The sequence below is a fragment of the Boleophthalmus pectinirostris genome, unplaced genomic scaffold (genome assembly GCF_026225935.1).
Source record: "Boleophthalmus pectinirostris isolate CB_2022bp ecotype Guang Dong unplaced genomic scaffold, ASM2622593v1 HiC_scaffold_18, whole genome shotgun sequence".
NCBI lineage: Eukaryota > Metazoa > Chordata > Actinopteri > Gobiiformes > Gobiidae > Boleophthalmus > Boleophthalmus pectinirostris.
In genome coordinates, this window is record NW_026571133.1 from 7,639,884 (window position 1) to 7,666,500 (window position 26,617).

The 26,617-nt window shown below is 38.7% G+C and overlaps 1 protein-coding gene across 1 annotated transcript in view; it reads left to right on the top strand.

Moving 5' to 3' along the window:
• Window positions 1-26,617, top strand: part of exoc4 (exocyst complex component 4) — a 352,622-nt gene that overhangs the window by 224,194 nt on the left and 101,811 nt on the right. The window contains exon 13 of the mRNA XM_020940971.2: window positions 56-172. Within this exon, the coding sequence (XP_020796630.2) occupies window positions 56-172 (117 nt within the window). The remainder of the gene's footprint in view (window positions 1-55; window positions 173-26,617) is intronic.

Below are 26,617 nucleotides of genomic sequence, written 5' to 3' on the forward strand. Positions count from 1 at the left end.
CATTTATATATATTTTATTTACTTTATATATTTAATTTAACTTGTCTTATTTTAGGTGCGAACAGAAATCAACAAAGAGATCGAAGCCGTGAGTAAAGCAGCGGACCCTCTGAAGATCCTCGCCAGCGCAGACACGATGAAGGTGCTGGGAGTCCAGAGACCACTGCTACAGGTACAGGGAATATTAAAGTATTAAACTGGGCCAAATGAGGACAAACTGCGAGTGGTTTAATTGCCAAAAACTCTTGAAACACATGCACCGTTCAATGTGAGCTGGGTTGCCTCTCCACAGATCTGACCTATAACTTGGCCTGGTAGCATCACACACTTGTCTCTGTGAAGTTTAATGGCTCATACTGCTTATATAATACTGTGGAATATTTGAGGCAAAGTAGGTTCATGGTGAATCTTTAAAGCCATACTCTGGGAACAGCAATAACATCTCCATGGAGACAAGCAGGTAGTGAACCCCCCACCAGAAAATGTAGTTATTGTACGTTTAAAGGGTCCATATTATGCTATTTTTTTAATCTATGTTATAATGTTGTTTCCTCATTGCAAATAGGGCTGGGTATCATTAAGAAGCTGCAGGTACGATACATACCTCGATACACAGGCCACGATACGAAACATATCTCGATACAGTGCACTTTCAATTCAGTAACATATAGTTCAAATCGATTCGATGTGGTTCAGTAAAAAATAATGGCTAAATCATGGCTGTGATACTAAAAGTCTTTGTTAAACCATTTCTTGTGAAAAGTTAATATGAAACACAAACATTTTAATCCTCAAAACCAGGGGTGTCCAAACTTTTTTCATCAAGGGCCACATATCTAAATGGAGACGAAGGAGAGGACTGATCAAGGGCCATAGACTGGTGTTCAGTACAGTGAATAATTGTAATATGTGCATGAGCCATCGTCTTTATTCAGGCTAAGATCCTTAAAATCACACATTAACATAATAAATATTAGCTTTATCAAGGTAGATTTTCAGAAAGCTTGCAATAAAAAGTTAAGTTTTCATTGATGCAAGGTAATCTGGGCCAATATTTTTGGAAGCCTGAGGGCCAAGAAAAATTTGTCTGAGGGCCACATTTGGTCCACGGGCCATAGTTAGGACATGCCTGCTCAAAACAGTGAAAATGTCAAATGTCTCGCATAAACAAGTTTCCTTCAGCTAAACAACCAACAAAACTGTAGCACTGTAACAAAATAATTTAGTAAAATACACCAAAAAATACTCTTGGTGATATATCGATGCAGCAGCTCACGATATAGATACTGTATCATCACATTAAGCATTACGATATATCAATAATTTTACACACTCCCAATTGCAAACTAACCTGGAGTTGTCTTAAATTTTGCCCTGACGAAGACCATCTTGCTGGTCAAAACGCATTGACATCCCTTCATACTATTAAGGACTTTTAATATATTCAGTTGGAGTGCCTCAACTTTGTACCTTGCCCACTTTTACATTTTCCAGTAAGGGCAACTTTGTGTTTAAGACAACTAGTTTAACCCTAATAGATCACCTGTACTGCTATTTTTAAACTCTTTTATGACCCAGTGAAGTCCTCCACCTCTTTTCTTTATCTGACATACCTGGAGTTGTGTTTTGTTTCATTCACACATGTCTAACACACAAATCCTGCATATTTAGGCCGAGTTCTTTTCTCTAACAGAAAACAATCTGTTCCACTTTGAGATGTCAAGCAGTAACAGGAAGTGTTCCACTGTGTTTTTCCATACACTCCATACACCTTGGCTAGAATCATTTGGATCCTTTCAGCCCTGGAATTGCCAATCTCGACTGAACAAAAGTTAAAAGGAGCTGTTAACTTAGAGATGTAGACAGACTAATAATAAAGGATTGTTCAAACATGCGTGAATGATACATGTTTTAAAGCTCACAAGAGTCGGTTTTGTGTAATATACGACCTTTAAACAACAGGGGAAAAATAAAAACTTGTGCCGACACCTTGTTTTAACTTCAATACGTTTAATAGCTCTGCCATTTATCCATATGATGCAAACTTAGTGCTGTAATATAAGTCATTAAATGTGCATTTGTCTCCTGTGGCTGGTCTCTGTGGGAGGGAGCAGTGGTGGCAGTTACAGAGAGAGTCTGTGGGCGTCGGGTTCACTCGGGTTTGTTTACGGCTTAGGCCCCTCCTTAACGAGCTCTGCAGCATCGCGCTAATTATGCTGCTGTGGCTAATGAGGCTTTCTGCTGATGGAGGAGCGCAATGAAACACTGCCTTTGTTTGGACTTTTGCCTTTATAATTGGACCGAATAAAAGAGAGGCCAGGGTCCAGGGGCCAGGGTCTAAAACAGAGACCAGAGACCAGGGACCAGGGGCCAGAGGCGAGGGAGAAGAGAACAGGGACCAGAGAACAGAGACCAGGCACTCGAATCTAACTCAGGATCCAGACCAGAGAACAGGAACCAGAGAACAGAAACCAGGGACCAGAGTCTAGATTTGGTCCAGACCAGAGACCAGGCACAGGAGTCTAGATCAGGGTTCAGACCAGGGACCAGGCTCTAGACCAGTTAGCAGGGACCAGAGACCAGAGATCATAGACCAGAGTCTAGATCAGGGACCAGGGTTTAGATCAGTTAGCAGGGACCAGAGGCCAAGCACCAGGGACCAGAGAACAGAGACCAGGGGCCAGGGTCTAGACCACTTACCAGGGACCAGAAACCAGACTAGAGACCAGAGAACACAGACCAGAGTCCAAATCAGCGTCAGGACCAGAGACCAGCAACCAGAGAACAGAGAACAGACTGAAAATTCTGTCCCGCACAGACCTCAAATTCCACACACCTTCACTGGAATCATTTGGATAATTTCAGCCCTGGGATTGACAGTCTATCACAGATATGTCAAACTCAGGCCCGGGGGCCAAATTTGGCCCACAATATAATTACATATTTGGCCCGCGAGATCATATCAAATATGTATTAGAGCTGACCTGCAAGCTACAGATAGGTTATAGAGGCATTATTTATGTAAAATTTTGTTCTTATTTTTTTATTTGAATACAATTTTTAAGCAAAACTATTATTAAACATTTATTTTAATAAGAAAAGGTTTAACATTACATATCTCGAAAGAAGAGAAAACATGCAGATGTTGAAATTTTTCAATAAATATTTAGTTTGGCCCATGACTTAGTCCCAGTTTTTAATTTTGTCCCTCTGTGAATTTGAGTTTGACACACTTGGTCTATTGAATTAAAGGTAAAAGGAGCTGTTAACTTGAAAACTACAGCTTCAACAGCTTTGGAGTTGTGGACAGAGTAATAATGCAGGAATACTCATGTGTGAATGAAACAAAACACAACTCCAGGTTTATTTTTGAGGAGGAAACAACATTATAACATGGCTAAAAGCTCACAAGAGTCAATTTTATTGTAAATTAGAACCGTTAAAATTGTATTAATTTCCCAACCCTAAACTAAAACATGATACCGTAACATCCCTAGTCCACCGACGTTTTTGCAGTGTTCATAGATGCCTTTTAATGATATCCAGCCTTCCTCTAATATAATTCTTAACTGTATCTAAAACGGTTGAGAAACACACCAGCTCTGGACCAGGTGGTGAGTCTGCTCAAGTATGACGGCGATGCATAATTAAAGAGCACAATGACAGTTCCATATAACGCTCGCTCGGTTCTCCAATAACGTGGCAGATGTGGCTATGATTGGGTTAGCGTTAGTGTTAGCGCGTGTGCTCCTTCAAATACCCATTTTTTGATGTGTTCGAGAGCCAGCCGCTATCAAAAACAGACACACAACGCTGGCTTCAAGTGTGTGGTGTTGAAAAAGCAGGCTACAGAGCATTAAACACACATTCTTTGATGGGAAAGGAAAACCATAGGGGACTGTCTATATTATACATCTGCTCACTGGAACCACTCAGGCTCAAAGTCTGTAGGCAACTGCGTTAGATCAGTCAAGCTTTTCTGCAAAGTACCGCCTTTAAATAATATTTGGCTTTTCGGAGTAGATGAAGACAAATCCATGGCCTACACAATGTGAAATAAACTATGCCTAAACCTTTTGAACAGATATGGAGACGCTTTTTGAGTATTTTGACAAGATTGGACTTGTTTTGGGTAGGGGTGTGCAGAAATATTAAAATATCAAAATATCATACAGATTAATGTGATGATACAGTATCGATATCGTGGGCTGCTGTATTGATATATCGCCACGAGTATTTTTTTTGGTATATTTCACTAAATTGTTTTGTTACAGCTCTACAGTTTTGTTGCTTGTTTGGAAAAAGCAAACTTGTTTATGAGACACATTTATCATTTTCAATTTTGATGATTAAAATGGTGTGTTTCATATTCACTTTGCACAAGAAGTGGTTTAACAAAGACTTTTAGCATCGCAGCCATGATTTAACCTTTGTTTTTTATTGAACCATATCAAATCGATTTGAAATATATCATATCGAATCATAATGAATCGAAAGTGCACTGTATCGCATCGGGAACTTCTTAATGATATCCAGCCCTAGTTGTGTGGGAGTTTTATGGTTTTGTTGTCTATTTTTGTTTTTGTTATGTATAATTAAAAAAAACATAAATTAATAATAAAATATACCTAGCCCTGGACTAAAGCTTATCTATAGTTGGTGTAAACCAGGTCTAAACCAGCAGGACTCAAGCTTAAAGATGCTCTACATACAGTAACTTTGCTGATGTAAAGTATCCTACCTGCTAGTTTCAAAAGTATTAGTTTAGTTTATGTTATTGAATTCTTTTTTCAGACCAAGACTTTGTTTTATACCTCACAGTTTCGACTGCTCACTAGCGGTCACGTGAGTGGTCAGAGCGGTCACGTGATGTTGCTGTGATGTGTCCGGTCATCTGATTTAAACAGGTTTTGGCTCTGTCTTCCTACTGGTGGAGGCAGGACGACAGCGCCATCTGCAGTCCCACTTCCTCAGGACAGTATCCCAGGTGTATGAGACTAAAAAAGCCCCCTCGTCCCGGTTTATAGTTTAAATCAGCTGATCAGACACGTCACAGCAACATCACGTGACCACTCTGAGGAAGACCGCCAGTGAGCAGTCGAAACTGTCAGGTATAAAAACAAACTTTTGGTCTGAAAAAATAACCTAATAACATTATTTATCAGAAGACCAAATGAACCTCATTGGACTATTAGTTTAGTTTAGTTTATTTATTTAAAGAGACAAGGACAGTGCACAATAAACATTAACCTTAACAGGACAGATGCATTGTACCAGGTTGTAGCACCAGTGCTAATTTCCACCTGTCGTCCCTGGGCAGGTTTTTATTGATTGATTGTATTTAATTGACCTTAGCTATCAGCTCTTCTTCCTGGAGACCTGTGTAGCATGTTTTGGGTTTGGGTTATTGAAAATCAGATACCAATCAATGCTGAAACTATTACTGAAACGAGATGTATGTATTTGCAAAAAATTACATTCAAAGGACAAATTTGTGGCTACTATTCTGCATTTGAAGGGTCTATATTACGCTATTTTCTGATCTATAATGGTTATAATCATCATCATCGTCTTTATTCCGGACTCATGGTCCATTTTAAAAACAGACAAGTGACAATACAAAACAATAAACGTTTATGTTTTTAAAAGACAAACATACCAGTGTCTCCACATACTGGACTGATATCTTATTGCACTGAATCTCAAATTTGTGAGTGACATTATTATTTCATTGTCTGATTTGTTCAGTCTGCAGATAAAACTGTACATTAAAATTCTTAGTGCAGCTTGCAAAGTGTTCACTCGAGCAGTAACAAACATTTCAGTCGCACTCGTCCATCGTGGCCTTCTCAAAAGCACCCGTTAAGCGTCACTGTAGGCCAGCTGCAGTCTTTGCAAACTGGCTTTTTTATAATTAGTCCAGAGGTGAGGCTGTGTACAACAGTGACCAATATGATTTAAACAACTTTACATCATTTGTACAAGAACCAAACTTACGCGTAAGAGTATTTGCCTGAGCATAGAGCATCCTACACTGTCTGTACAGTACATTATCATCTGCCATGTCCGCGGTGATGACATGCCCCAGATATTTAATTTTTGTTGTAACAGACAACACAGCATTTGACAGGCAAAAGACAGGAAATCTCATGTGCTTATGTTCTTTACGTACATAATGTTGGTTCATCGTTGAAAACAGACCTGGAGTTGTGTTTTGTTTCATTCACACAAATTCTGCATATTTAGGCTGAGCTCTTCTCTCAAACGGAAAACACTGTGTTCCAAAACTCCATACACCTTCACTAGAATCATTTGGATGAGTTCAGTCCAGGAATTGTTTATCTCTTCTGAACAAAAGGCAAAAGGTACCTGTTATCCTGAAAACCATCATAAGGTGCAACAGAACAGTTTGAGCTTTGGAGTTGTCGACAAACCAGTAATACAGGATTACTCAAACATGTGTGAACGAAACAAAACACAACTCCAGGTCTGTATTTGGGAAGGTAAAAAAATTCTAATAAAAGCTCCCATATAACCACAGAAATACTTTATTAACACCCAAACATAAAAAAAAAAAAAAAAAAAAAAAACATCAGTGACAATCCCTGTCCACTGCTACTCAAGTTTTCAAGGATTTGTTTTTTCTTGTTTTTTTTTTATTTTTTTATTATTTTTAATTTTTAATTTTAATTTTTTTAATTTTAATTTTTAATTTTATTTATTTACTTTGTATCCTTAAAAAAAGAAAGAAATTTGAATGACAAAGGGGGGGGTTGTACAAACTTTGAATTTAAATAAAAGCTCACATTAATACAGCCCCTTTAAGCTCTTCCCATCTAAACAGGCAAGGTGGGTGACGTGTCTTGCTCAGTGACACAGCGAGAGCGTAGAGGGACTTGAACCTTTGCGCTGTTCACAACCAACAGAGCTTTTCCCTTCCCCGGTTTATTATCTCATCTGTGGATATCATGGCTATTGGGGTCACGCACATGCACTTGCGTAATCCTGCATCTAGAATATATATGAATGTATTTCCATAACATTGACTTTCAGAGAGACGGACATTATTTAATTTATAGTGCGAACGCCGTGTTCATTTTTGACCGTGTTTCTATCTGTGCGACTGTTGCCACGTAGAAGTCAAGGTTCATAGAGTCCATTGCATTTTTAACCCGTTGTAACTATGGGAAAGGACTGGGCTATCATGAAGGACCAGCAGTGAAAAGACCAGATTAAATATATGATTTGAATATATTGTAAAGTGATATGTTTATATTGGTTAGTGGGATATGTATTGTCCAATAAGGAGATAAAGCGTGAGTAGCACAGTTTTTTCGTATTGGAAGGTTAAGTTCATTCACGTGATGCTGTGATAGCAAAAGGTTAAAGTTTCAGTTCTGTTTTTCTGTGATTTATAGAACTAAAAATGTGTTAAAAATACATTCAAAATCTCACAAAATTACAGGTAGGGCAGCAAAATATATCACAATCAAATCAAAACTGTATTTATATTAAAGAATGTCATCTATAAAAAACAAAATGTCTTATAATACATAAATATCAAATACTCAGTCACTACTACTGTACTAATTTACTCTTTCTATTCCATTTATAAGTTATAAATAAGTTTCTTTGGTTCCTATTTCCAGTTACTCTTCTTCTGATTGACCCTGCCTTAAAGTCCAACAGAAAGCTAAAGAGCAGCTGGGTGCAGTGTGTTGCTCATAGACACAATGACAGTATTTTTAATTGCAGTGCTCAGCATAAATGAGTACACCCCCATTAAAAAGTAACATTTTATACAAGATATGTCAAGATTCTCCAACCTGTAGCTTGGGAGCTCCCAGTAGCTCTCCACCCTCCTCAAAGTAGCTCACCAAGGGATTTCTGAAGTCTATGTATTCTGCATAATAAGAAAAATCTGTATTATTTTGATACCTAACTTGGTGCACCGATAAATAGATAATGGTTTATGTTTTATGAGCGTCTACCTGTTCTCCGTCTAAAGCTTACCGCGGGTCTTATATTTACTCAGTTTCTTTGCGACTTTGTGAAATTGTTAGCTCTCTGGTATTTTTGTTTGAGTTAAAAGGTTGGAGACCCCTGCAATATGTCAATATGTCAATGAACACAAAAAATATTTACAAAATGTGCACAGACAAGTTGAGCATCACTCTCCATCCAAGCCAAATGTTGCCCACTTGTTCATTCCGTGCCTAGAAGACTTGAAGTGGTCATTAAAAATAATGGAGGCCATACAAAGTAAAAGATGTAGTAGTTTTTGTTATGGGTTGTACTCATTTTTGCACCACTCTAATTTGACCAAAACTGAAAATTATGTAATCTAAGTGATATTATTACCCTTAGTTTTTTGTCTTTTTTTGTTCAACAAATGCTGTATGTAAACAGTCTGTGCACATTTTGCACATCATTAGCCTAATAGCATAATTGCCTAAGTCATTTTTTTGGCCAATTTGTGATATGTGCCTAAGTTTACTCTCCTACCACTGCGACATCACCCTGACTTATTCTCTTTAGTCCTGTTAAATCCTGTTTTAGACCTGTTTAGTCCTGGTTTAGACCTGTTTTTAGTCCTGGTTTAGTCCTGGTTCAGACCTGGTTTTAGACCTGGTTTAGACCTGTTTAGTTAGTTTAGACCTGGTTTAGATTTAGTTTAGACCTGGTTTAGATTTAGTTTAGACCTAAGTTTACTCTCCTACCACTGCGACATCACCCTGACTTATTCTCTTTAGTCCTGTTAAATCCTGTTTTAGACCTGTTTAGTCCTGGTTTAGACCTGTTTTTAGTCCTGGTTCAGTCCTGGTTCAGTCCTGATTTAGTCCTGGTTTAGACTTGGTTTTAGTCCTGGTTTAGTGTCCGGCAGTGAGTGGAATTACCAAAAAAAAAAGGGATATAGCCCAAATTGTGAAAACAGGAAAATACCGCTGTGAAATCCATTTATTTCAACAAAGTAATTGTAATCCAATTACCACTCACTGAAACAGTAACTGTAACTGAATACAGTTACTCATAATTAGTACTCTGATTATGTAACTCTGGTACATGTAATCTGTTACTCCCCAACAACTGCCTATGTCCTCAGCCTGTCAGAACACTTTTAGGAGTCTAAAATCACTGTCTGCCTTATTCATCTCTATACAATATCAATAAAAATACCAGTGTGCTTGCTAAAAAATGTGTTTTTTCTTGTTTTCTGAAACCGTTCAAATATGACTCAGGCAACTATGCTGTTAGGCAAACGAAATATTTTTTGTGTTCATTGACATTGTATAAAATGTTACTTTTCCAAGGAGGTGCGCTCATTTATGCTGAACACTGTAGTTTGAATTAGTTTGCACCGTCAGTCTTTTTGTTAAAGTCCAACCACTGTGACATTTATTTAAAATCTCTCAGTTGCCAACTTTTTACCCTTGATAAAAACAACTGTGTACTTCATATTTAAAGCTGCATTGTCCAACTTTTCTGGTGCTACTTTTGTCCTTGGAGATGTTATTGCTTTGTCTAGAATGTTCCACAGTATAGATTAAACCTTTCTTTTTTATAACTATGTTTTTATTGGTTTTAAGTTTTCATTTCAAATCATACAGAAACAATATAAAATCAAAAACAATGTAACAACAGTCTGGAGTTACAGGTTCTTATTTAAACATGTATTTGATATTGACATTTGTGTGCATTATGTTGTTTTTCTGGTGTCATTGATGAATACATTCCATTTTCCCCATTGCTCATTGTATTTGTCCCCTTTAAGTTTAAGATTGTATGTTATTCTTTCCATCATTGAAATACTCTCCACAATCCTGATCCAGTCTCGTTGTGCAGGTGGATCTGGTTGTAACCAATTCTTTGTAATTGCCTTTTTAGATGCAGCTAAAATAATTTTTGCCAAATACATGTCCTCGTTCCTTACTGCGTCAGATATATTTCCCAGATACATCACCAGACATGTGTTCGGAATTCCATATCCCAGAATAGTCGTTAAAGTTGTGTTCAATTGTTCCCAATATACCCTAATGTTCAGGCAACTCCAAAACACGTGTGTGATTACAAATCAGATCTGTGGAGAGTCACCCTTACTCACAGAAGGAATTATTGTATTTTTGAGCAATAGAAACACCCGTAATGAATAAAGACAAGCGGGACAAGCAGGCAACAGACCTTCCACTACAAATGTTACGCAGGGCACCTTTAAGCATTCGCCCTTGATAATCCATTACAACTATTGGTATTTTTTCCTCTTCGTTTTCCACAGGTCAGCCTTCTTCTAACAATAGACCAACACAACACAAAAGGAGCTGGCGGTCGGGTTAGGCTGTTGTGATGCTATCTGTCCTCTGTTTGGCATGGCTCCTGATTGATTCATTTAATTAGAGCCGGTTGTAGGGAAAGGTGTAGAGCGCGGTGGGGAACAGTGGCGAGGGGAGCCGGAGCCGGATAGGGAGTGTATGGTCACTACGCTGGATAGCTCCTGAGATTGGCTACATTAATCTTGGTAGACCACCCCAACCCCTACTCCATATGTCCCCCCCCTGCGCAAACAATTCGTGACACACACACGCAGACACACAGAGAGACACAGAAAGCGGCTGGTGCGTTGTCTTTAGCAATGCAATGCCCACACACAGGTTCAAAAGAGGTAAAGGGAAATTCAGCAATACATTATGGTCCAAAGCTGCTAGATTTTTACCACTGTTCTGCTGGGTGCTGTTTTAAGTGTTTCCAATGCGATTTAGACTCCAGAAGTAAGTAAAAGAAGGCAGGTTAAGTAAAAATAGTGAATTTTCTTTCATATCCAGATGTCAGACTCAGTAATAGGGATGGGCATTCGATTATATTTTCTTGGTCGATCGTCAGGAGAATTAAAGATTGATTTTCTATTAAGCATTAACAATTTTGTATTAAAATGATCATCGTTATTGTTACTATTACTAATCTACATAAATAAACTCAACTTTAACTAAGGGACACACACAAAACTAAAACACAAGTGAGCTAAAGTAAAACCACATATACACACAAACAGAATCGAGTGACCAGTTACCATTAAAAAAGACACAAAACAAAAGTGTCTCAAAACATAAACAAAGTCAGACATGTTTTAAACGATGAAAAACTGTAATTAAACTGTAATTAAACCAGTAATAAACGGTATCTATAAGTCGTCTATTTGGACATTAAATGTAGCTTAGGACTGGGCGATAAGCAGCAAAAAATATATCTCGATATATTTTGCTATATCTCAATATATGGTATATATCTCTTTTTTATTGTAGTGCAAGAGATAGGCAGTTCATGTAGGAATAAAGTGCTTCTGCCACATTTAAAATTACAAACATTACATAAATATGAGCTCCTTTAGCAGAGGAAGCTCGGGAGGTTCCTTATTTTAACAGACACATGTTTCTCGCCAGTGTAAAGAGCTATGAGGTTTCCCACAATCCACTGCGCAGATCAAACCCGTTTCCAAACACTATTGCACAAGTTACACTGCAGTAGATTATTGATTAAAATCTTCTGCACAGCTAAACTTTGCAACATAGAAAGACATACTACTATAAAGCCACATCAGCCCGTTTGAGATTAGAATGTGTTTAATGCAGCTTTGGCACATTTGTTTACGTTTTACAGAAGCAAAACTTAAAACCGCATGGCTCATTTGCATAAACTAAAAGCGCTGAAAAAAACAGCTCTTTCCTTGTGCGCTGATGTGGTTCAGCTTCTGTCGGACTAAAGGACTCGACTCAGTGGAATATGAGTGTTCTTCTCTGTGACAGAGGGATGTTGATGATGATGGTGAGTCTGTTCTGTGTGTGTGTCGTGTTGGAGATGGTTCATGTTTTCAGAGATCAGACGTGTGCAGGTTTAGCGCAGCTCTTTATTTAACATCATTTCACTCACGTTATTTATGTTGGTCACTTTATTTATTTTGGCTTCTGTTGCGATGAAAAGACTGAAAAGTGTTTCTCTTTTGGACGCATGCGCACTCAACTTTATGTTGCAGTAACCAGGACACTGTGTTTACATGCACCATGACGAAACTGAGATACTCAAAAAACCCGATCATACCCGGGACACTGATGTGCATGTAAACACACTCAATGAGTGGTACAGTGATCTTGAAGTAGGAGCCAGAGCCCAAATGTCGAACTGTGAGGCCACAACTCCAGTGTTTGCGCTGTCAGACACAGCCTTGTGTCCATATGCTACACACAGCAATCTACATTTGGTTTGTTGATTAAAAATGAACATTATCGCAGAAATTCTTAATGATCAATTAACGATTAGTCGGCTAATTATGCCCATCATTACTCAGTATATATGGTGACACTTTATAATAATAGTACATGAGTCAGTGTGTTAGTTCATTATGATTCATGTAACCAAATAGGGGACCAATTAGGTTAATGCTGTAATTGCAGATCAAGTCAGTCAATGCACAGAAAAGCTCAAATTGTTCTGCATTCCTTAAACTCTGAAGGTACTTAATTGCCCCTGTTGGGAAATTTTACCCTTTTTACCCTGCATTTAACCCATCCTTCAGGAGATGTTGGCAGACCCCAGAGGCATCAGATCTGGATTTTGGCTTGGTCAGGACTACCTTAGCTGGCAGATTTCACCTCATTATGCAATTTTTTTTTTTTTTTTTGGTTGATAAAGGAGACCAGAGGAAACCCACTTAGATACAGAGAGAAGATGCATGGCCAGCGCTTAAAGACTCTACTTGAACCCTGAGAATTGAATCCAGAACCTTTTTACTGTGAGGCAAGAGAGATAGCCACATAGACACATTGTTAAGCTCCCCTAACCAGCAAGAGAATGACTCAACGACAGTAACAATTGGGCTGAATTAAGTTTGAACCACCAACCTCCTTTGATAGAGGATAGACTAATTGCGCCTCATTAATTTGAGTTCCCCAAAATATAATCAGATATTTGACAAAGGTTTCTTAGATTAATAGACCAGCCAGTCCCAAAGTGAAGAGAGTCACTTTTCGCAATTTACGCACTTAACAAACGATCCTCCGCCACTCTTCAATGCCTGTGTCGGACCAACTGTATCAGATCATTATCTCCAAAGTTTTATCTCAATCAAATGGACAGAATGACTTTACATTTAAAGCAGAAAATCAACTTTGTAGAGATTTTAACCATGTTATAATTGTTTACCTTCACAACTTCAGGTGAATAAATGACTCCCATTTGGCACCGCAGTTTTTTAACACAGATGTCAGCAGATTTGTTTCTTTTATTAAGTTGTTTTAGATAAATATTGGGATTAAAATGTCTAAATGAACATAATGATTCACGGGTGTCAAAGGTTTTAATTATATAGGGCGACAGTAGCTCAGTTGGTACGGTGTTTGTCCACTGATCTGATCGTTGGCAGTTTGAATCCCACTCTTAGTTGAGCAATCACTGACCCACAGGTTGGCGGTGAGATTCCAGCTCTCACAGACCATTACTGATATTGTGTCCTTGGGCAAGACACTCACCTTGCCTTGCCTTGTATAAATGTGTGTGTGAATGGGTGGGCGTTTCATTAATTTAAAGCGTTTAAGTGCCTTGAAGGTGGAAAAGTGCTGTATAAAAAAATGTGACCATGACCATATAGCAGATACAATAACAATAGGTCTTCTTTAAAGGTTCATTGTGTAACATTTCTGGTGGAGGGTCCATCAAATGCTTTTGTCCATGGAGATGTTATTGCTTTTTTTTGTGTGGAGTTTTTCACAGTATTGGCATTAAACGTTTCTATCTTCAATGAGACTAAACCAGACCAAATTACAGGTCAGATCTGTGGAGAGGTGACCCTGCTCACAGTCAGAATGCCTGTTTTTTAGTTTTTTTGTTTTTTTTCTCTGTTTTCACTGTGGTATCTGAATCAATATTGGGTGTCAAGTCTCCTTAGTATCGAAATCAAGTTTGAAATTCTACTAGTTGACTTCCCTTAAAGTCTTAAAACTGTATTTGGCACTTTTCAATGTTAAAATAATATGTACCACACTGTCTTAGAGGTTAGTGTTGTTGTCATCTAGCTGAAAAGTTGCTGGTTCAAGTCCCACTTAAGCCAGGTCACATTGTTTGTGTGTTTTTGGGCAAGGCACGTCACCCATTTTGACTTTATAAAGACAAGCATTGAATGTATTGTGTGGACGTAGCCATATAGAAATACTTTTTAAAAAATGTATTTATTATCACCATAGTAACGGGGGAAAAAAAAAAAAAAATCATATTGTTTTTTGTGTCTCTGGGCAAGGCACTTTACCCATGTTGACTATATAAAGACATTAGTATGCATTAGTTGTAATGAGTGGACTTAGACATATAGACAAACAGTTTTATTTATTTATTTATTTTCACCATAGCAACACTTAGAAATGAATGAAAAAATGGCCAATACATTATTATTTATTATACCTGTTAGAGCATGGGTGTCAAACTCAAATTCACAGTGGAACAAAATAAAAAACTGGGCCTAAGTCGTGGGCCAAACTAAATATTTATTGAAAAATTTCAACAACATCTGCATGTTTTCTCTTCTTTTGAGATATGTAATGTTAAGCCTTTTCTTATTAAAATAAATGTTAGTTTTGCTTAAACACTGAATCCAGAACAAGCATAATATAAAATAATAACAAATAATATATATATAACAAATATTTTAAATAATACATCATGTTTTTATAGTCTATCTGTAGCCGGCGGTCCAGCTCTAATACATATTTGATATGATCTCGCAGGCCAAATATAATTATATCACGGGCCAAATTTGGTCCGCGGGCCTGAGTTTGACATGTCTGTGTTAGAATGTGTGAATGAATTTAAGTATTTAGGTATTTTTGTGCAATAAAACCATTTGTAATTGGATAAATGACAGAGCAATGACATTGAAACAAGCAGGTGGCGGACCCTCAACCGAAAAGTTACACAGTGCAGCTTTAACATTACAGTCGTCCATGTGCGATAGTCTGACCCCAGTGTACAGAGAAATGTTATTTGTTTACCCAGACTGCAGCTGAGCCATAATTACTAGAGTTATTGCTTCCTGTGGCTCTCCAACTATCACTTATCCTCATCCCCAGGTTTAAGCAACACTCCCCTAACTAGCATAGTTTAGCTTTGTTTACTCTTTGTGTCTTTGCTAGGCAGGCGAGTTAGCGGTTAGCATGTGCGCGCCGCGGCAGACTCTTGACGACTGATTGGATCTTCGCCATCGCTGTCTCCCTGTATCCCTGTTTCACGCAGCTGCCGATGGTCCACTAATGACATTGACCTTTTCAAATTCATATTCACGTGTTGCTCCGTGAGTGATGCTAGCATAACCGCGCAGACATACACGGTGTCGCTAGCTGCCTCGCGCGCCCTCTGCCCGCCACCCCCCCGCCTCCCTCCGCAGCCAATAACCACCGTAATGATAGTGACCTTTTGATTTGCGGCGATGTGCAGCGGAGACATTGTTTATTTGTCGAGGGGCTGATGGCTTCCTGTTTGCTGGCGCCCCCCGCTGCATCATCACACAATTACATGCCCACACACACACACGCACACGTACAACAGAGGCGCAATTAAGGCTGCAGAAGAAGAAAACACGCAATTGGGAGATTCGTTATTAAGAAAACACACGCCCATCAGCAGACAAAGCAATCATAACACAATGCATGGCACGATTGGGACACGAGCGGTTGTGAGTCCGAAATGGAGGCAGCTGGAGGCAAAAGTGAAGTGGAACATAATGTGATTTCAATGGGGAAATTCAACGGGGATTATGTTATTTGTTGTCATAAGAAGAGATTGAAAGACATTAAGCATTCTTGACACAAGTAAAGTCCAGATTTGTACGTTTTACTGGACAAATCCTTACAGAAAACTTTGTCATGTCATTTACAGATACAGTATATTACACATTTCATCAAAAAATTATAGTTTTTTGTGAAGCTCAAATACATTTTTGAGGTTAGAAATGAGTATTTTTCCAGACGTCTTAAAGGTGCTCTGTGTAACTTTTCTGGTGGTGGACATGTCAAATGATAGCCAGTTTCACTTTGTGGAAACCGTCTGACCTCACAGCATTAGGATTCGTTCGCTCGACAGTAGGCGGATACTTTTTTATTTAACCAATTGCTGCTATTTGGTCGTGACGTATGTAATGCGCCAAATCCTGTTGGATGAAGGGCAATAACGTCTTTCTCCTTGATAAATTCACCAAACATTCTCTTTGTTCCAGCTTTAAATCCTCGATCTTGGGAATTGTTGCCAACATGGAATATATGTCTTCGTCTGCATCCATCTTAACCTCTTTGTTTACTGTTGTGCTGTATTACAAACAGGACCCAGACAGGCACTTGAGTTTGACGTCATGGCTTCACAGCTCTTCTCTGATTGGCTGGTCCGCGGTCTACCACTTCCGGGGTTCTTCTAGTGTATTCCAATTCCTGACCTAGTTGCTGGAGAGAAATGAAATTGAGTGGAGGCCTGGCTAGTCAATTGCTTTTCTCCATGGAAATATTATTGCTTTGTCTGGAATGTTTCATAGTAAGGTATTAAACCTTTCTTCTTCATGGAAACCAAACCAGACCAAGTTACAGGTCAGATCTGTATAGAATGCCTGTTTTTGTAGATGTTTTTGAGCTATAAAACCACCTGTAATTGAATAAATGTCAAGTAGAGCTGTTTAATGTCATACTGTGGAACATTCCAGGCGGAGCAATGACATCTCCATAGAAACAAGAAGGTGACGGACCTCCAACCAAACAATTACACAGTGCACCTTTAAGTGCAATTCTAAGTATTCAGAATACAGTACTCTGACGGGACCGTGTATCAGAATACTTTACAAAATACATTTTAATTTAGGTATTTAACCTTCTGTAACTAAATATGGTTTCTAAGTATTCTTCCCCTGACTGCACACACGTTTCAACACCTTCTCAAAATCAGAAATCATCAGCTGTGAAATCCAAACAGGTGCTATTGTTTATTCTCTACAAATTAATTAATTCTCTGAAAATACACATACAAATGAATACACCATTTCACACTTTTTTTCAGTGTTTATTGCCAGAGTGAGCACATTGTTGTAATTATGAGTATTCTCAATTAACATTTTGGCACTTTCTGCCGTGTTATTGTTGCTCCCTCATTAGAAATATAGCATGTTTTGATTTATCTGTATGACCCTTTGCAGTGATGGCCTTCGGAGTTTTTGAATGATTATTTTGAATCACCAGAACGCACAGTATTTTGATCTATTTCTGGTTTTATATTGAGATTCACAGTGGAAGAACTTTTTTAAAATACTGAACCTAGATTTTCATAATGAATTGTCTTTCATTTAGTCTTTATTAGTGTTGTCAGAAGTATTGAAAATCAGATACTAATCGATACCAAACAAGATACTCATTTGAACATGTGTAGATACTTAAAAAAATAACATTCACAGGACAGAAATTAACTTTTACAAAAGCTTTAGAATGATCTTGAGCTCTATCAGAAAAAGTATAAGAGACTAGTATACACCCATGGACCACTATGGACTCAACTTGGACCAATGAGGGGTTACACAGATATAAAACCACATGGTGATATAAAAGAATGTTGAAAATCACATCCGACTGTCTAAGTAAAGAGTGTTTTTTATTATCACTGTGGTATCTGAATCAATATTCAGTGTCAGATCTATTCCTTAGTATCGAAAACAAGTTTGAAATTGTACTACTGTATTTTTCGGACTATAAATTGCAGCAGTTCTTCAGATAACTATAGCATAAACAACAGAACATAACAAGTTTACCAAACTCTCCATCTCACTCCAAATCACTAAATCCATTGAATTCTTCATCCTCGGTCACTTCTGTGCAACTCCGCAATCTCCGGAGGTAAACGGAGCACCTCTTCTGTGTAGATATCGTCAGATTCAGCATCAGTTCCAGTTAGAATTATTCCGGCCTTTCTCAATCCTGACAGGATGGTTTCGGTGTCACTGAAGTCCAGGCTTTGTCGATTCATCCAGTGACTTCCAGGAAAGTTTCATGGTGCTCTCTCCCGGTTACTGTAAAGCTGTGTTCTCCATCCCTACTGTCCGCCAGTCCCTCACAAGTTTCTCACTCACTCCAAACTTTCTTTCTGCTGCTCGATTACCATTTTCAGCTCCATATTTCACTACTTGTAGCAGAACAGTGGATTTTTGTAGGAGACATGCACAGTAGAGCGAAGTGACAGTGATACAGGAGTAATAGGAGTAACATATACTGACACACAAGCCTAGAGCACCCTCTTGCAGCTGTTAGTGTGAAATTTTAATATATAAGTCGCACGTCAAATTGCAGGACCACCCAAACCATGAAAAAAAGTGCTACTTATAGTCCGAAAAATACGGTAGTTGACTTCCCTAAGCCTTAGAACTGTATTTTCAATGTAATAATAATAATATATGTATTATCCCCATAGCAACACTCAGAAATTAATGAAAAATGAATGAAAAAATGGCCAAAACATTATTATTTATTATACCTGTTAAAGTGAATGATTGTCTTAGAGGTTAGTGTTGTTGTCCTATCGCTGGAAAGTTGCTGGTTCAAGTCTCTCTTTAGCTAGTTCATATTGTTTGTAGGTTTTTGGGCCAGGCACGTCACCCATTTTGACTTTATGGAGTTTGGTGTGGTTGTGCATCGATTGTATTGAGTGGACTTACGTGTACAGACTGTCCATTTTATTTATTTTTATCACCATAGCAACTCACGTAGCACTCAGACATGAATGAGTACTGCGCCGAATTGTAAAGCAACAGCGAATGTCTGAGGCTTTATTATTCATGATTTTGTATTATCTCTGCCCTTGACCTGCGCGACAACAGCTGGCCCTCTTGCTAAAAAGGACTCACCTAAATCTTTTCTATCGTGTTAAAATAATAATTTGCCTCCGCTACATACATATTTCTTTGTCCGTGGTTGTATTTTGGCGTTACGTCGCAGCTGAAGTCATATTCCTCTGGACCTTGAGATAGCATCTGCTCCTTTACATTTAAATTGTTTGCGCACAAGATAAGCCTTCTATATGCTTCTGGTATTTCCATATAGAGCCATATAAATGAAAAGTGACTAACAATGTGATGAATACAATTATTTTAAAGCTGCACCGCGTGACTTTTCTGGTGGAGGGTCCGCTACCGGGAACGTTTGCCTTCAATGTTTCATGGTGTGACATTAAACATATCTGTGTAGCTTTTATTCGAGTATTGTTACGGGTATTTCTGTTGCTCAAAAATACGATCATTCCTACTGTGAACAGGGCTGGCTCTCCACAGATCTGACTTGTAATGTAGCGTAGTGCATGTCTCCCTCATAAGCCTTCTATATGTTATATGTTACTGGTATTTTCATATAGAGCCGTACAAATGAAAAGTGACTAACAATGTGACGATGCAGTTATTTTAAAGCTGCACTGCGCAACTTTTCTGGTGAAGGGTTTGCCACTTACTTGTCTCCATGGAGATGTTATTGCTTTGCCTGGAATGTTCCATGGTATGACTTTAAACATAAATAAAATACAAAAAATACAATACCCTATTTTTCGGACCCTATAAGTCGCACCAGCCAAAAAATGCGTAATGAAGAAGAAAAAAATAACATATATAAGTTGCACTTTTTGGGGGAAATTTATTTTATGAAATCAGAGACCAGGAACTGACATGAAAGGCAAGTTACAGTAATAATAAAATAGAGAACAACAGACTGTTAACGTCACATATGAACAGTTCTTCAGATAACTATAACATAAACAACAGAACAGAAAAAGTTTAACAAACTCTCCATCTCATTCCAAATCACTAAATCCATTAAAATCTTTATCCTCTGTGTCACTTCTGAGCAACTCCACGACCTCCAGAGGTAAACAGAGCGCCACTTCCTCTTCTGTGTAGCTGTCATCAGACTCAGCATCAGCTCCAGTTAGAATTATTCTGGACTTTCTTGAATCCCGACAGGATGGTTTCTGTTGACACTGAAGCCCAGAATTTGTCGATCCATCCAGTGACTTCTAGGAACTCACTCCGTACTTTCTTTTCGCTGCTCGATTACCCTTTTCGGCTGCATATTTCACCTCTTGCAGTTTGTAATCTTCAAAAATAATCTGATTTTTCTTTTTGGAGGCTTTTGTGTTCAGTCTTCTCTCAGTTGTCTTCATAAGTTTGTTTAAAATGGTACAGAAGTAATGGTGCGATCGACTGACATGATACAAACCGGACAGCGGCTCTTTCTGCAGGAGACATGCGCAGTAGAGTGAACTGACAGTGATACAGGAGTAACAGGAGCAGCTGATACTGACACACAAGCCTAGAGCGCCCCCTCAAGGCTGTCAGTGTGAAAATTTTAATATATAAGTCGCAGAACCACCCAAACCATGAAAAACTGAAAAATACGATAATTCCATCTGTGAATAGGGGCGCCTCTCCACAGATCTGAATTGTAGTGTAGTGAAGTGCTGTAATCTGCTTGTCTCTCTTGTTATCTATAGCTTTAATCTACAGTGTGGAACATTCTAGACAAAGCAATAACATTTCCATGGAGACAAAAGGCAGCAGACCCTCCACTAGAAATGTCACGCAGTGCCCCTTTAAGTATTCTAAGGATGAAACAATGATATAAGTCTGTTTTTATTCCGCTACAATTCCCAGTAAAATGCAAATGCGTCGAAATCCTTGCATTTCACTCGCTTAAGGTGTAAATCCGTTCAAACTCCTACCTTACCTTAGCTGGTTATCTCCCACCAAACACATGTTAACCCCAGGCTCTTCCTGAAAAGCTACGCACCATTTTCCTTCACAAACATGACAAAATAACGCTTTGTTTTTTTTCAGTTTTGCATATATTTATTGTGATGGTCAGATTACAGACAAGCATGTTTGTATGTCTTTGTGTGTGTGTGTGTGCGTTTGTGTGGGTGGATGAAATGAGTTGTGGCCCCGGGATGCCATGCAGGTTGCCATTGACAGTCTCTAGACATAATCTTTGCCTTCGGAGTTTGGGAGGGAAGTTGAAATGTCAGCTATAGCGCAAACATGCCCTTTGGTTTGAAAGGAAAGACAGAGTTTGCTGTAGGCACCTGATAAAAATTACAACTTGGATTTACACAAGTCGGTGCGGTGAATGTGAAAGTGACAGGCACACAAGCGTAATGTTTTTTGTGTGTGTGTGTGTGTGTGTGTGTGTGGATGCGTTCTTCAGGCGTTGTCTCCACACACTGGCCTAATGGGGCACAGAGAAGAACATGCATCCATTATAGGAGTCATTATCTCCAGTACGAACTCACTCAATGTCCAAGACCACTCCCACACGCACAGTACACCGCTTCACCCATTTTTACACATTTATCACAACGACGAGCAAGTCATTTTTCATATATTGACCTTTGGGATTGTATTGACATATTGCAACAAATTGAAAACAAAAGTTAGTATAGTGGTAAACCAATGGAGATTTTAAGATGATATCTTCTGGAGTTAGTGTTATGTCAAAAGCATGAGCAGTGAAGTGACCCAGGAATTGTTTCACTGTTAATTGTTAATAAAACTCGTGTATATTTTATTTATGATTTAGTATCTCAATCTGTCTAGACCGAGGTGGGCAATTATTTTTTCCATGGGGACACATGAGAAACAGAAAATATTGTGTAAGGCTGGCTCAAACTGCTTAACTCAGTTCTGCATCATATTAATTGTATTTCTTTATAAAAAGCAGTAAATATCATTGTTTTGACTGGTAAGAGTTTATTTTATGACTAAGCAATGAAAAAGTGGGGTTACTTTACAAAAAATGTCATTAAAAAACACCTCTAAAGTAAAAACAATACAGTTTTGGTCCATGCATGAGGTAAAATGATAAAATATGTTTATTTTGTAATTCCAAATTAACTTAAAGCAGGCATGTCCAAACTATGTCCCGTGGGCCAAATGCTGCCCTCAGACAAATCTTTCTTGGCCCTCAGGCTTCCAGGTGAATTGGCCCAAATTACCTTGCATCAATTAAAAATTTACTTTTTACTGCAAGATTTTTTTAAACTCTACCTTGAGAAAGCGCATATTTAATATTTAGTGTGTGGCTTTAAGGATCTTAGAATGAGCCATCAATCTTTATTCATTCTAACGTGTTAAACATGCACATATTTTAATTATTCACTGTATTGAGCTCCAGTCTACGGCCCTCGATCGGCCCTCTGCTTCTTCTGTCTTTAGATATGTGGCCCTTGATGAAAAAAGTTTGGGCACCCCTGACTTAAAGGGTCTGTCGGAGTCAACGAAAGGGCTGTATGTTGCCTGGGAACTGTACAATGTCCAGGTCTGGTCTAGACACTTACAAGCACTTTACAAGGCTCTAGAGCTGGGAAATATGGCCCAAAGAAATCTCAATTTGTATTTATTTATTTTATTTTATTTTTTTGCACACACACATTGGACGATTATGATTTTAATAGATTTTAAAGTCATACATTTGTTAAGATATGTAACTGGATAATAATTTCATGATTTTGCAGTTGTTCAAAATCTCAGTGATTAAAAACCTGAGTTCATTTGCTTTATTGTCCAGTCCTACGTGGCTCAGTTTGTATTCAGACCAATGTCACACGCTGATAGTGGTTCTGTAGCTACAGCTGCAGAACCAAACTGGCAGCAATACTGTAAATATCAAATATCAGGCACAAATCACAATGCACTCACGCAGCTCAATTGATTAGAGTGCTCGTCTATCAATCCAAAGATCGGCGGTTCAAATCCTGGTACTGTTGTTGTCTCCACGGGCATGACACTTCACCAACATTACCTAGTATGAGCGTGGTATGAGTGGGTGATTAGTAATGGTCAGGGGTGGGGAGCAGTGGAGTATAGTGCAATAGTATATGCACAAAAAGTTGATAAAGTTGATAAAGTATCTTGGTGACAGCTGTGTTATGTATTTTGATTCGTGCCTCTGCTAATGCGTCCCGCTGTTGGGTCATAAACCGCACATGTACACCAAGACATATCAGAAAGCATATGTCAAAGTAATCCAAAACTGGCAGATGTTCTCACGATGCCACCAGTAAAAACAATATAGCACAAAACTAAAAATACCCCCCTGTGTAAGCTAAAACATTCAGCGTGAACATGTGAACGTGGTGAGAGCCCAGGATTTCAGTGGGTGATTAGAGAAATGACTTTTGTGTTGAGAAGTGGAAATTCTGTGGAAGTCTTTAGCACATGCAGCTCTACGCGGGCTGGGTTTGTGTGTGTGGGTGTGAACGCGATGTGCAGAATATGGTGGCCCATCTGCAGTCAGCCAAGTGTGATATTACTCCTCATCTCTCAATTAGAACACTTACAAGGCGCGCATTAAGCTCCGCGTTAGACATAATGACAATGGTGCTGGAAGAGGCTGTGTTTTCACTTAATAACTCAATTTCACTCCAAAGATGTTCCTTCGATTAATTTGTATGGTGTTTGTCAGGCTGTGGTCTCTCGGAAACTTGGAGATTTCTGGTTTAGTTGTAATGGGTTTAGTGCAGCGCTGGCTCCATCTCGCAAGGCCAAATGGACGATAAAACGTAATTTCTGGTAACATTCGACTGCGTCATTGACCAGAAGGACGGGTACTTGTCACCTTTTTAGACCAGATGCCCTTCCTGTCATGGTTGTGACAGGAAGGGCATCTGGCGTATGACATCGATGGAAGTGGACTTTATTACACAGGGAAGCAGTGTTGTATGAAAAAGTAACTTACAAAACATATAAATTTGTTTCTTTCTACTATATTGTGGGTAGGGTTGGTGCTCACGCAATTCTGAATTTTGACTCACAACAAATAAATCCACTGGGAATTACAATTACAGCAGCAACATCACGCTGGGGGGGGGGGGTCCTACATGTACCGGATAAAAGTTTTAGAACACCTCACTTTCCATTTTTTTTACTGTTTCCTGTTGACCAAAACATATTCTAAACTTTTGATTTATGAAAGTGTCCACCTTTGGCAGATATAACAGCTGAACACACTCGTGGCTAGTTCATTTTACAAGAGAAATCAAATATTCTTCAGAAAGTTCTTCCCAAGTCTGTTGCAGAAGTTCCCATAAATGTGTGGCACTTGTAGGTTTCTTGTCTTTCACTCTTCTGTCCAGTTCATCCCAAAACCAGCTCGATGGGGTTTAAGTCTGGAGACTGTGCTGGACACTCCATGTTTTCAAGTTTACCATCTTGTTTTTGTTTTGTTTTTCTGAGGTAGTTTTGGCAGAGCTTGGACTTGTGTTTTATTATCTTTTAACTTTTTTTTAACCTCTGGCTGTTCAGTTCTTACCTTTGTACCATTTCGTGCTCTTGATTTGACTTGCATGACTTGAATTGCAATAAATAACTGGAAAAATGTGGGTGTTCTAAAACTTTTGACCGGTAGTGTAAGTTATTGTACTGCTCCACATGTATGTCTATGGTTGAATGTTCAGCGGTTGCCATGGTGACACTGTGACAAACACTGTCAAAGTTTGAAGATAGTCTGAAAACTCACAAAAAAACAAAACAAAATACTAGATGGATTAAAACGTGCATTCTTATTGTCTGCAAGCTCGCCTTTCCACAGACCTGACCTGTAATTTGGCCCAGTGGCACCAGTTGCTTGAAGCTCAGTGTATGTACTTTTAATGCCATACTGTGGGACATTCTTAGCCAAGAAAAAAAACATCTCTACAGGGACAATCGCCTGGAAAAATGACACATAGTGCAGTTTTAAATACACTTTTATGGCACTCTGACAAACTAAAAAATATAATTACCGGGCACGTATTTACTCTTGAGTTGTCCTCCGCTTGTTCTCCGTCTTTAATTTTTTCCACACTGTCAAATCTTTTAATTACCAGCAGCAGTTCTTAATTACACCTGTTAAATGCCAATCTCCAAACACAACAGCTCAGCACACTGTAACTGCATCTCTGACAGCCATTTTCTATTGGGGTCAGAGTTCGTGGCCGCCCGTGTCCCCCCCCCCTCCGTGCTCGTGACATTAACGGGCTCGCCGCGAAAAAAAATCCACACGGAACGCCGGTGGAGCAAAGCGCGTTCCGGCTATGCCATGTTTGAACCAATACTGAGAGCTGCGTGGGTTTTGGTTCAACAGATACAAGCACAGGGAACCTTCCAAGTGTGGTAAAGCCTGACATTGATGAATGAAGTGTCAAAGAAGGCCGAATCCTCCTCCTCAGACCTGCTTTTACCCGACAAAAGAACAGGCAGACACAGGCGAGGGGAGGAGCCATTTGGGAATTATATCGAATTAAACATTTTCTGACAGGCATTATGTTTAGATTTGTGATTTATGTTTTAACGCTCTGATATTACGCAAAACTGTGGATGTAACTATAACCGAAATATCGTCATATCATCACATCGTCAAAAGTCTCACAATAATGTCGTGGACCGTCACAATATATCGAATCACAAGTTCCTTTGCTTAAATACATGGTTTTATAGTAGCAACAGCTCATAAACCTCGGAAACTACATATCCCATGATTCATTTCAGTGCAGACCACATGAAGAAGTATGGTTTTTACTTGAATTCTTGGGATTGTGACGGAAATAATTCACACCAAAATCTTGTCAAGGTATTTTAGTATTATCTGTTACATACCCATTGAGTAGGGAGTATTATCTGTTACATAAAGGGTGAGTTGTTGTACAGTGTTGTAGGGAGTATTATCTGTTACATAAGGGTGAGTTGTTGTACAGTTGTAGGGAGTATTATCAGTTACATGAGGGTGAGTTGTTGTACACTTGTAGGGAGTATTATCTGTTACATAAGTGTGAGTTGTGTACAGTTGTAGGGAGTATTATCCGTTGCATAAGGGTGAGTTGTTTCAGTTGTAGGGAGTATTATCAGTTACATGAGGGTGAGTTGTTGTACACTTGTAGGGAGTATTATCTGTTACATAAGGTGAGTTGTTGTACAGTTGTAGGGAGTATTATCTGTTACATAAGGGTGAGTTGTTGTTGTACATTTGTTAGGGAGTATTATCTGTTACATAAGGTTGAGTGTTGTTCAGTTGTAGGGAGTATTATCTGTTACATAAGGGTGAGTTGTTGTACAGTTTGTAGGGAGTATTATCTGTTACATAAGGGTGAGTTGTTGTCAGTTGTAGGGAGTATTATCTGTTACATCAAGGTTAAGGTGTTGTTCAGTTGTAGGGAGTATTATCTGTTACATAAGGGTGAGTTGTTGTACAGTTGTAGGGAGTATTATCTGTTACATAAGGGTGAGTTGTTGTACAGTTGTAGGGAGTATTATTGTTACATTAAGGTGAGTTTGTACAGTTGTAGGGAGTATTATCTGTTACATAAGGGTGAGTTGTTGTACAGTTGTAGGGAGTATTATCTGTTACATAAGGGTGAGTTGTTGTACAGTTGTAGGGAGTATTATCTGTTACATAAGGTGAGTTGTTGTACAGTTGTAGGGGAGTATTATCTGTTACATAAGGGTGAGTTGTTGTACAGTTGTAGGGAGTATTATCTGTTACATAAGGGTGAGTTGTTGTACAGTTGTAGGGAGTATTATCTGTTACATAAGGTGAGTTGTTTTGTA